Source organism: Pseudophryne corroboree, chromosome 11 (assembly GCF_028390025.1).
Source record: "Pseudophryne corroboree isolate aPseCor3 chromosome 11, aPseCor3.hap2, whole genome shotgun sequence".
NCBI classification, from domain to species: Eukaryota; Metazoa; Chordata; class Amphibia; order Anura; family Myobatrachidae; genus Pseudophryne; species Pseudophryne corroboree.
In genome coordinates, this window is record NC_086454.1 from 201386469 (window position 1) to 201399867 (window position 13399).

General features: G+C 36.0%; 1 protein-coding gene across 18 annotated transcripts in view; it reads left to right on the forward strand.

Moving 5' to 3' along the window:
• The window catches only part of NRXN2 (neurexin 2), a 1320144-nt gene that overhangs the window by 523344 nt on the left and 783401 nt on the right, over positions 1 to 13399 (forward strand). For 17 of the 18 annotated variants that reach the window (XM_063945216.1, XM_063945229.1, XM_063945225.1 and 14 more), the window contains exons 5-6: positions 1831 to 1860; positions 12761 to 13062. In XM_063945216.1, coding sequence (XP_063801286.1) covers positions 1831 to 1860; positions 12761 to 13062 — 332 coding nt within the window. The remainder of the gene's footprint in view (positions 1 to 1830; positions 1861 to 12760; positions 13063 to 13399) is intronic. The other variant, XM_063945220.1, reaches the window with a different exon arrangement.

Consider the following 13399-nt stretch of genomic DNA (forward strand, 5'->3'; position numbering starts at 1 on the left):
TGTGTATATATATATATATATATATATATATATATATATATATAGCATCACTTGAAAATTGGGAATCTGAAACTACACAAATGCTAAAGTATACAATTTTAAGGATTTTATATCTCTGTAAAGTGTGCATACTGTATGATTTAACAGAGCATGATGATATCATTAATGTATAATTTATTCATAACCAGGTTTGCTGCAAAATGATTCTTGTTCCAAATATGAGTCTCCATAAAATATAACTTGCTGCAAATCTGTCCATCATAGCAGCACCTTTATTTGGAAGATTTTTTGGTAAAAATAAACAAAGCTGTAAGCATGAATAAAATACAGTAAAATCTAAAAAGAATTTAACCTGTTTTCATGACATAAAGGGCTCTTGTGACAAACAGGCAGTTTGGCTGATTGCTGAACTCAATTAAACATACAATGAGGTTACTGGCCTTTTAATTTGTTAGGGAATATATGATTGGATGAAGAGTAGGTGTTAAGCACTTCAAGTAAATCTAATAACATTCAAATGCTGTAAGGGGATTTCCATGGATGAACAATTGTGGGACCTTAAATATGCACAAAGCAGGTAATTGGAAAAAAGCCATCAGAGTATAACCCTATGTGAAAAGGTACTGTATGAAGAAGAGGTTGTGATCACACTTTCAGGCCACATCTAGACTACAATTCTTTTATATAGACAAATTAAAAAATAATGAAAGAAGGGCTAGTATAATGTTGGAATTGACGATAAAGATGCAATAGATTATAAAAACTGGTAATAATTGGGTGGACTATGCTAATCACTGTTATATCTATTTTTAAATATCCATATTTTGTCAATCATTTTAATGAACTGGTTTTTCTTCTGATTTTATATGATATAATTAATGTGACTATTACACCATGGTTTATATAGAAAATAATAAGGTTATGTTTTATTCATAGATTTGTCAAACAGTGTCATTTTATTATTGACATAAAATGTTAAGGAATTATATTATTTCTTGAGAAAAAATATCACTGTTTAATTTTTTTGGGGGGGATCAATTTGTTTCTTTCTTATTCTAACCACAGCTATTATAGGAATGCACATTATTATTTTTGCTCAATGGTAATATGTGAATATATACAATATATATTTATATGAAACACAATGTCAGAATGCCTTATTCCTCTTGTGGTTATAGTGTAAATAACTATCTCTTGACTGTAGCTGTTACACTTTTGCATACAACACTCGGCTTTCTTTGCCTTACGTTGTATATTTTCTATGTGTGTTTCCATCCTACTGTATATATATGAATATATATAAAGAAAAAGCATTTGGCTCTATTTTTTTCTGTTGGTTGTTGTATGCCTTTATGTTTGCTTTTCTACCTTTTGTTTTTAATTCTGTATTATGTTTTTCTTGATTTATTTTTTATTGTTATTTTTCCCGAGCCTCTCTCTTCCAAATGCTTTTTCTTTTTTCAATGAAACCAAAGCTAAAAAAAAACCATATCTCTCTCTTTTGTTTATGTTTTTTTGGCATCTCCCCCTCTCCGTCCTTTGATCCTTATCTATACCTACCCCTTACCTATATTTCCCATCCTTCCCATCAATGGGGCGAGATGCCTGTCACAAATTAAAAAAAATACAATTCATCTCCTTTAACCCAAACTTTTAAATTGTGGCATTTTTTTAAAACAAAACCTCAGAAAACGTCTTTATATTTTTTTTCATTTATTTTTTGTGACGTTTCTCTAAACTTGTCGTTTATTCGTTTTTTTCTTTCCTCCTCTATCCCCCCTCCCCACTCCCACTCTGTTCTGATTTTATTCCCATCCCCAAAATCCGAAGTTCCAGCACATCTGACGTTAAGCAACCAAGGTACGGATTTAATCCACTTTTTCTTTTTTTATTTCCCTATCCCTAGATTTTCTTTTTTTTTCACCCCTTCATTCTGTCTCTATCTTTTTTCAGTCTTTCACCAGTCCATTTCTGTCTTCCACATTCTCTCTCTTTCCTCCATGTGTGACTCATGGATCATTGGTTTCAATCATTTACAATATCATGTTTATTCATTGGGGGAAGAGACAGTGCATAAGTGTATTCAAAACTCTTTCTCCATCTATTTTTTATCTCCTTTTTTACAAACCTTCCTTCCTTCCTTCCTTCCTTCCTTCCTTCCTTCCTTCCTTCCTTCCTTCCTTCCTTCCTTCCTTCCTTCCTTCCTTCCTTCCTCCATCCTTTCTTTCTCTCATCCTTCCTCCGTCCCTTTTTTTCTTCTCTTTAAAACTCTTCCTCTCTTTCTGTGATAACGTTTTTCTATCTCACGTGATCCAAACACTATCAGCAGAATACATGCAACACATAGGAAAATAATACTGTAGAATTGGAGGACCCCAGCTATATTATTTGATGACCAGTATTTATGGTGTGCAGATACATGACAGAAGTGTAATGAGCTGAACTGAAAGTTCCAGCAGATGATTGTGACTTGAGAGTTGGCAAATAGTAGAATCAAATATTAAAATCCTAGAAAATTAATGATTGTATTGAGGCCCCAAAAAATATATTTTAAAATTAGATTTAAAAATAAATCATAACTCAAGCTAGTATATAACCATCAGAAATGTATAGTAAGTAGTACAGCATAAGAAATACCTTCATAAAAGCTATAATTTGGGATGTAATACCTGAGACTGATATTTTTGCTTTTTAATATAGCAAAAATAAATAATTTAAAATAAGATTAATTAATTGCACATAAAATAAGAATTTTCTTATGAGTTACTGAAGTAAAAGTCACTTTAATTACAGCGCTAAATATTATAACAAGTGCCTATAATTGCATGGCATGCACACTGTCACTTAAAAATTGCAGCTTGTTGTTTTGCTGTAAAACAAAATATAACTAAGAAAGCAGTGATAAATGACAGAATCTTGTCCAGTGAAATAGGTTTAGACATTAATCATATTTCCGCACAGATAATAGACCAACAGTCATCCTGGTATCTTTACAGTGTCAGTGAGTAGTTACATAAGATTCCTTCACTATCCCTGCCATGTGGATGCACATGCTTTCTAGTAACCATGTACAGAAACTTGCAAAATAAAGGAATCAGTTGAGTACATAAGTGATATATAAAATATTGCAAACAGCTGTTTACAATCATAAATATGATTGCTGTTATAGCACATTGCCCAATATTTTCTCAACCATGGAAGAGAACTCCATGATTTTCAGGGGAGAGCGATAAAGACTAAACTTGCTGATATTTCATAAGAAACAATGGCCAGTGTGATGTGTTCAGTGTACTCTAAAGCATCATTATTAGCTTTAAAAAAAGTTGGATCTGTGCCTATGACAGTGCTTTTCACCACCATGAAATAAAAACCGATTGAGTTTGCTGTGGATAATTGGTGTCAAATCACTTCAGTATAGCTGGAGGCACTTGTAGAAATAATGTAAAGTTGCACTAAAGCTGCTCTAATTATTTGTGGGAACCCAACAACCTATTAAGACAATTTTTGCAGCATTACCATTGTAAATTTGTATGTAGAAATGTTTTTGTATTAAAAGCTAAATTCATGTGTGCTCTAGCTAAATAGTGCAGTTAGGTAAGATAATGGTGGGCAATGCTACCCATATAATTAGGACTTACAGTGGCCATATTAGTTATTGGTAATATAAACTGCAGTATTGTTTGGTTTAAAAAGGATAGAAGTAGGGTAGAAAAATGTTTGCAGCAATTTTAATGTTCGCTAAGCCTAAATGAGTTCAATAATAAAGCTTATTTTGATGCATATTAATTTTGTACTACCCACTTTGCAAACCATAATATAATTAACGTTTACATTTCAAAGCCAACACCCTGTACAGTTTTGCACAAAACCTTTACATAGCAAGTTTTATGCAATTCGAGGAAAATAATCCAAACATGGTGGAAACCTTATATATTGTCTGAACAGATCCTGTGTATTTGTACCTTCCATGCACAGTGTGTGTGTATGTATGTATATATATATATATATATATATATATACTGTTTCTATCTGTTCATGTACTAATACTGTAGTTTAGGCTTTGATATATTTTATTCTTACACTGACAGATAAAAGTGCTGTACAGTAAACCATCATTTTCCACAAATTGACCTAGACACAGGTAGAACATTAGCATGTTTGTAACGTTTTCATTTTCATTTATTAGAGTAAGTCTATTTATTAATAGCTTGTTTGCCATGCAGGCTGGAAGATGCAGTACATATGCATAATTTATTAAATACAGCATAATATGTTAACTATAAAAAAAAAACATTTGAAAAACGTTACAAGCTCATTTAAAAGCAAGGATCACGTTCTCTTCACTGTCTATTTTTCTGTTTTCCTCTTTGAATCTTTTTCCCTGCTTTCTCTATTCTGTATTTCATTACATTATATAGTTGCAAACATACGCTCACTGTATCTCTCTGGTCACCCCCAGCTCTGCATGCTGTGTGATGAGTGGTATCTATTATCTTCATGTACTCACCTGTCACTGGTTTCTCCATCATGTGCTGCTATTTGCATGATCTGCCAGCTCTTTCTTGCAGGATATATTACACATACAAATCCAGAGAATATTGTGTATGTGAGTGTGTGTGTGCATGTGTGCGTGTGTGTGTGTGTGTGTGTGTGTGTGTGTGTGTGCGCGTGCATTTTTGTGTTTCATGTCTTATCTCAATGTTTGTACAAAAGTTTTTGTTTCAACGTATAAGGATTTATCATAAGGTGCAGATTTCTCTTACTTTCAGTTAAATTGTCCCTTGGCAACCATGTACATGGTGCAGTTGTCAAGTTCACCCCTTACGTGCCATAATTGGCTCATGCTGCTCACAAACAGACAGGAAACGCTAATGGCACATGGAGCAGTGTCAAGGGCCAGTTTAGCTATAAGTCAGGAAAATCTACAGAGTGCTAGACAAACTCATTACTTAAATGTGTCTCCTAACTGTATGTTTTGTTAATAGAAGTGTCCAGTCCTTATTTATGTAGTATATATGCGGTCATTATCTGTGATTATTGTATGTTGGTTTTTTTTTCCCTTTATTTTATATTGTGTAAGCAGGTGTAAGCAACTTTCCACATTTCAGCTGTTTGTGAACAATAATCCTTATCACTGTGCAATAACTGCTTGAGATGATTATGTCAGTGAGCAACTATTTTGCCTGATATGGTGATGTCTGTGAGCAACTTGCTTGCCTAAAATGATTGTGTTAGGGGGCAACTAGCTTGCCTGAGATGATGAGAGATTTACTTCTGCAACAGGTGTAGGATTAGTTGCCTTCATCTACTGTTTCTATCTTTGTTGTTTAGATTTTCCTGCATTGTGCTATAACACAAAGCAACAACAATGTTAGCTGTTCTCAGTCTACTATAGTGATGGGCAAACTGATTCACTTCAAAGTGTGTTCCTTGACCTTCCAACGGGCCACACCTTACTCCTGAGTTCATTTATAAATTAAAACAATACAATTAATTGATAAATAATTGGCTTTGCTGCTCACAAAATAAAATGAAAAGTTAATGACACAGAAAGATGTTAGATTAGACCACACATTTTCTTAGATTAGACCCCAAAATGTCACTCAAGCCACCGACTCACCCGAATCCATACTGTACCTCAGATCTCTCACTATTCCCGCTCACCTCTATATGCCATTTAGAACCCTGTTTTCCACACACAAAAAAATCTATTTCCTCCCACTTGTAATAAAACATACTCCCATCCCACTTATTAAATAAGAGCTGGGAATGTTGAGAATAAAAATAATTTAAAGCATCAGCCAATGACAAAAAGTAGAGAAAAAAACAATGAATCATAAAGTAGGAAGCAACTGGGAGCCGCAGGTGGGGACTCAGAGTGCCACATGTGTATATTACCTGTTGCCTATCACTAGTCTAGTGTAATCCACGAGGATGCCAGACATTGGGCAATACTAACATTCAACCTGAGAAAAATGATTAGTTCCCAATTTTACCATATTTATTGCACAATCGACAGATCACTACAGATGATACAAACTAGCCGACATCTGTCCTGTGCTCATTTTGATTGGTCCCTTCTCAGGAATTGGGCTAATTTTGGGGTTATATACACAATAATATAAGACCACGTAGCTAATAAACCATTACATATTGTACATTATGTGGCTAAAGTTAGATTGATAAAAGCATGTGATTGATTGCTACACATTACAGAACATTTGTTCGATTTGTGCCATAAGTATTTTATTGTTTACCTACTTAGTTATTACAGTCAGGGATGTGTGTATGTTAATGTGATAGCATGCTATGCTGTTTCTACGGCTAGTGATGACACTGTGGTGCTGTAAGAATAGGTGAATATTATGATTTGTAGACATGCTTTAGCCAGTAGAACTGATTTCAGTTTGTTCAGGGTTCAAAACTCTGACTGTTATCCTAGTGAAGGCATGACCCTTATCTCCAACTCATCAAGATAATCAATTGAGACAAAGGGGTATATTTACCAAAGGTCAATTTTCATAATTCTCTATAGAACACAAATTAATGAAAATCAATCTAGATCAATGTTGGGTTTCAGGGGCTACAACACACATTTACTAACGGGTGATTTTTTTAATAGGAATTTTTAAATGTTAGTAAATGTGTGTTTTAGCCCCTGAAAGAGAAAGTGAGAGAGAGAGAGAGAGAGAGAGAGAGAGAGAGAGAGAGAGAGAGAGAGAGAGAAAGAAAGAGACATAGGACAATTTTAAATGCCACAGTGGCAAATATTCCCCATGACCCTTATCCCAATCAGACATGGCGTTACATGCCATTAGTAGCACTATGCATTTAGGGGGTAATTCCAAGTTGATCGCAGCAGGATTTTTGATAGCAATTGGGCAAAACCATGTGCACTGCAGGGGGGGCAGATATAACATTTGCAGAAAGAGTTAGATTTGGGTGGGTTATTTTATTTCTGTGCAGGGTAAATACTGGCTGCTTTATTTTTACACTGCAAATTAGATTGCAGATTGAACACATTAGTGAGATGTGCACTTTTATCTGTGTCCTCTTAATCACCACTGTGTCTATAGAGAGCTGTAGCACCAACATTTAAGTTCATTTTAATCACGTATTTTGCTGTGTATCACTGGGGAGAACACATTTTCATTGTCCTGACTGGGTGTCGCATTTGGAATATCATTTTGTCTGATACACTGGATGATTGTGCTGTCTGCTGAATTATTTTGGTGTTGAAGTTTACAGTAAGCATGACAGTATGTACGGCACACTGGGAGAGATTTACTAATCTACAATAAATCCAAGTGCTTTAGAGAGGTAAATATTTTGTTTACCAGTTTTTTTGTGTTCTAAAATAGTTTAAAAGTTTATGGTCAATAAAAATAGGCAATGCAGATGTAGATATATATTTATTAGTCTGTGAAAACACTGAGCTGAGTAAGTTAAAAGGCAGAGTTACATACAGTATATTTAGATGTGTGCTGACAAAATCACTTTTGTTCTCATCTGCATTAATTAATGTAGATGTGACCTACAGTATAATATTTTAGTTTCCTTTCCAAGCAAATCACTTTCTATAGAATACTTTAGTAAGGGTGCCATCTAAGTGGTTATAGCCACAAAAAAAAAAAAAAAAAAAAGGAATTGCCTTACACTTCCTATGCAATGGCATTCCTGATAAATTGGTGTAATCAAGAGTAATAGTATATAAAACGATATGATGCATAGCAGCAGTTTGTCCACAATATAGGTCAAATATGAAAGTATTCTCAAAGACTGTGTCTTTTGTCAGTTAAGTGAAGCTGACAAGAGGTTTTCAACTCCAGTCCTCAAGTACCGCTAACAAGTCTCACCTAACATGTCATGTTTTCTGGATTTCTTACTCATGCACAGGTAATTTGAATTCTATTTTGCTGGGTCAGTACTGATGCACCTGTTTCCACAGACAGAAATCCTGAAAACATAACCTGTTGGGGGTACTTGGGAACTGGAGTTGAGAACCACTACTGTAACCTACACTAGAAATGATTACATAGTTATCTGCGTCCTGTCCTTCCTTTCCTCTGAGCCTAAAGGCCAGTACTCACTGGCCGATGTGGGGGAGATGTGAACCGCTCAGCACACATCTCTCGCCCCGCTCAGCACAGCGCGATGTGTGCTGAGCGTGCGGGGGGAGCGGGGGGGGGCGCTCATTTCACCCAGCGGGTGAAGTGAGCGACCCGCTAGATTGGCCAATCTAGCACCAGCGATAGCGATGGGCGGGGCTACGCAATGCTATCACTGTGAGGGGCACACACGGAGAGATCACTGCTTAAAATCTAAGCAATCTAGTCAGATTGCTTAGATTTTAAGCAGCGATCGCTCCGTGAGTACCCCCCTTAAGGCCCTTATACAAATGAGACAGGTAGAACAGGTTGCAGATTCACTGGAAATGCTAGGGGGCATATTTACTAAAGGTCGATTTTGATTGATTGAAAATCGATTTCAATAGATGTTGGGTTCCAGAGACTGAAACACATATTTGATAACAGCTGATTTTTTTTATATTTTATTTTTATTCATTTTTAAATATTAATACAGCTCTGGAAGTACAACATTAATTTTGATCAATTTTAAATCAATCAAAATCGACCTTTAGTAAATACTAGGTCAGAGGTTCTCAAACGAGTACTTACAGCGGTGCCTCAGGTTGGTGGTCCAGGACCAGTTCCGATTATTTAAAGTCAAAGTAATAGACAAAACAAGTAGTTGTGGCTTCCAATCATAAAATATGTGGACAAAGAGAAGTGAATTCTGTCCCTCACCACATAACTGAACCTAAGGACGATATATAAACACACTTTACTTAATTTAATATTGTTTTCTGAATTTTTCAATAAAAAAAACTTGTGGCCTCTGATACTTTAGGGTGCCGTGATTCAAAAAAGTTTGGAAAGCACTGACCTAGGTGTTAAAAAAATAAACATTACTCCTACTAGTGCAGCACCAGGAATATATATTCATTATTCTAAAAGTTTCCTTCTGTTGCTAAGTGAATATTTTGCCTGCACTCAGTGAAAGTAGAGATTATGTAGGTAGAAGCAATATTTCTAAAAATGCAGTTATTGATGTGTAGCCATTGGGACATGACAGCAGACAATTAGTGGAACACATCCCCCTTTGATGTGTTAAACTCACAGTGTGGCTTTATATTGGATATCAGTGGTGAATCTTAATACAGCACCAGAGAGCTAGATAACAAACAGAGTCTTCAGTAAAATTCTCTAAAGTGTGTCTGCCTTTTGCCACCTTTTCTGTCTTTGGTATACATTACTTCTCTTTGATGCATGGATCTTAAAATGAAAGTGAAATGCCATGTGTTTTGCATTGAACAGAGACTGGGTTCCTTTGGCTATATATTAGTCTATATATTCTCATTAGGGATGTAAATAATGTGGTGTATGGGTTTTAAATTCCCACTGAGAGAATGTTTGTCACCACATGTCAGGAGTGTGCACATCACTATGTTTCCATGTCTGTATACAGTTGTGCATATATAATTTCTGCATATCTTGGATGCTGTGCGAAGCCACATATGACATGATTTATATGTTTGTGCATGTGTCACTTGGAGTGACAGCATGGGGACACAACACTTCTCTCAGTATAACCTAGAGAAACAGTCTCTGAGAATCATTTCCGTAGCTGCATTATCCAATTTGCTGTGTGTCGCTATGCCATTTATTTATTTTAAATCTGTCTTTATATTTATGCATGTTTCCTGCTGCATGTGTCATATATATATGTTCTTGTTTTTGTATAGGCTTTTTACTATGGTTATTACATTTTGTTACGTAATTGTTAAGAGGTGTGTGCGGATGCTTGTGCAAGTACCATGATATTACGTGAGAATAAATTAAGCATGTTCTGTGTGGGGAAAAAAAAAATTTCATCCCAAAAATTAGCAGGAACTCATCTAATTAGGACTTGATGTGACAAGAGTTGTAAGATGGACTGAGCATCACAGGACAAGGCACAGGGAAATACACATATAAATATTTTGATCTTTATGGACATTGTTGCATAACAGTGTCAGATGTGAAGGAATGTGAAGAATTACAGTGGGATGGGGGTTAGCCTTAATTCTGCTGGTAGAATTTATACAGCTGGTTGCAAGCAGTAGTGGTAGTTGCTATAGTAACAAACACTCAATGCATTTCTCCCTTCACAGCTGTGAATGTAAAGCGAAATGAATGTTACTGGACAGCTCCTGCTCTGCTGATCCCAGCTGTGCAAATGTGCCAGTGGTATTATAGCTGCAGATTGGTTGGTGCAACAAGACATACAGCAAAATACAGTATATTGTATGACCGTATACACAGTTTTAGCTAACACTACAACTTCCAACATTTTTGTCTGTGCTAGATGACTAGTTACTACTGCCCCCTGTGAAGTTTATGGCTATCCTCAAAGTCACCTTCCAGTCCTTAAGTTGTACATCCTCTATTATTCTATTATTTATAAGTGCAGTTGAATGGATTTTGTAAACCTGAGTCTTTAATGTGCTGAATGTTACAAATATATGGTACTGTACAACCCCCCCCCCCCACTAAACTCTCACTACATTGGTTCCTTTGCATACACCATGCTCATCAGCATTTCACATACTTAATAAGATGAACGTGTTATGGATATCCCGCACATTTATATTAATTATTTCATGTTTTGTAACAGGGAATAACTTGAAATTCCAAGGTTCGGACATTCCTCTAGAGTCTAGCATCCCCCATCAATACTTTATCACAGCACCCTGCTCAACCCCTTCCCCGAAACTGCCCTTTCCCAAGGCCCTAACGCTTCTGGGCATAAAATTAGCTTTTTTGCCTTAGTCCAGTTGTTTTTGTTAATTTGCCTCTACAGAATAAGTGGGAACGTGGACTGTCAAAGACAACCTGTAATCTAGACCACGGTATTTTCACTAAAGAACATTGTACAGTTGCTGCTATAAAGTAAACTTGAAAAGCATGTACTGTGAGGAGCCCATGAACACTAAGAGGTCAATCCAATTAGCTTAGAAGGGTGCGAAGTGCAAATGCTTTTAAACACCGGCAACGGCACCCGATCTCGCACCCTTTGCGGCCTCGAATCAGCCCCAATTTGCAACAAAATAGCTTGGACCTCTATAAGGTGGTGAGCAGTTTTGTGCAAATTCGATCCCCCATAAAGTGCGGCCCCTGCTGCGATGATTTGCAGCTGCCATGATATCGCAGCCACTTGGATTGACCCCTAGGAATTGAAACACCAAATAAGTCTTGTTCTACATGCACATTCTGCAGCCATTATTATTATTATTATTTATTGATTTATATAGTGCCAGCATACTTTTTAAAAGACTGACAAAGAGGTGAGAGAACCCTGCAATCAATAGTAAAAGGGTTTACAAAGATGTATACTGTATAATGTATACTGTACATCTATTAAAAAAACCTCGGTAAATTACTACATGTAAATATATAAGTGAAAAGTGGGTATGATATCAGGAGGCGGCTTTACAATGCTGCACATACTGAGAGCTAATAAAATTGTTTAAGAACCAAAGCCAGTGCTCTGAATGTCCATTTTTTAAACAGTCGCATGTAAATAAGTCAATTACATTTAAAAAGTATGTAACATAAATTGTTACCATTAAGTACAGTTAATTTATTTATTAAATTCAGTGAATAGAGATGTGAGAAAACTTCAATGCTCTTCTAAGTAAAGAAACCTGGTGATGTTCAAGTAAAATAATAAAATAGGCATAACAATTCAAATCACCCCCTTCTACAGAACCAAATATTTTTTGTGGTTTATATGTTCACATAAATATAATAATGAAGAGAATATGTAGGATTGGGAATAGCTCCGGCTAGCATTACAGAATTCTCAATTCTTGCCTCACAATATATCAAGTCTACCCACCATAAGGGCTAACACACGGGTGTTTTCATGCTCCTACACATGACTATTCATACAGAGAGATCGATCAAGAAAATAAAATCACTTTTCCCGCTTTAGTATGCGATAACCCCGTAATGTTCTGGCTGAGATTTTTAGGAATACTAAAGTGAATGTTTTACTATTGTTGTCAGCTTATCTTACTGTTGTGTAAGGTTTAGGTATACGTACTTCTGATCTAATGTTCAGCTAAAGCGGCCCCACACTGTTTACGAGACATTGAGCAGTATTGACACTTCTGCAAAAACAACAGTTAAAACTCGCACTTGAATGATGTTGTCTTGTGAATGTGTGATTTTCACATGTTTGAAGAGATGCAATTAAATGATTTCGGAAGCTGCTTTAGCCATTTCAGGAGCTTCATTTGGATGATTTCTACTGGATTCTGCTATTGTACATTTGCATGGTGTTTTAGCTTTGGGTTGTACACCACAATAGAAGTATCCAATGCTCCTTCTCTGTAATGTATTTCCTAATTTACTACCTAATGTCTTTTATCCTCTGTGTCATTTTGGTTCTACTTTACAGTGTCTATAATGTTTATCTCCTTCCTCTATTGTTTTCTCTAATAACACATCTGGATCATTGACCCTCTCTACTCTGCCAGTTTTTACTTTGCATTTTCCATCTGCCCTCTGCTTCCTTATCTTCATATCTTATTTATCATTTCTTTTTCTGGTTTACAATAGTTGTTAAACTATTGCTTCCTGTCACACTCACTGTGTTACCCTTTCACTACTTTCTCACATTTGCTTCCTCCACATTCCTCTTCCGTACTTTCTAGGAAAGGAAGAATATGCGGCTACATTCCAAGGAAACGAGTTCTTCTGCTATGATCTGTCCCACAACCCAATCCAGAGCAGTGCGGATGAAATTACCCTCTCCTTTAGAACCCTCCAGCGGAATGGTTTGATGCTCCATACCGGAAAGTCTGCAGACTATGTCAACCTTTCATTGAAGAGTGGCGCAGTGTGGTTGGTTATCAACCTTGGATCTGGAGCCTTCGAAGCTCTAGTGGAGCCTGTCAATGGGAAGTTCAATGATAACAGCTGGCATGACGTCCGTGTCACAAGGAATCTACGGCAGGTATGTCTCAAAAGTATATTTATTTTGGGATTATTTTATTACTTGTAGTACAATCACTATTATCTACTTCACTATTCTAAATACTACAGGTTAATTTTTTACCTTATATGGCTATCCCACATGGACAATATTATTTTTTTGTAGAATAAGAATGACAATCTTCTGCGTTAAAATAGTAATTACATTATTTGCATTCCCATCTGTTGACAGTGTTACACACACACACACACACACACACACACACACACACACACACACACACACACACACACACGTGTTTGTGTTTGATATATACAGTATTTACACACACACACACACTCATATATATATATATATA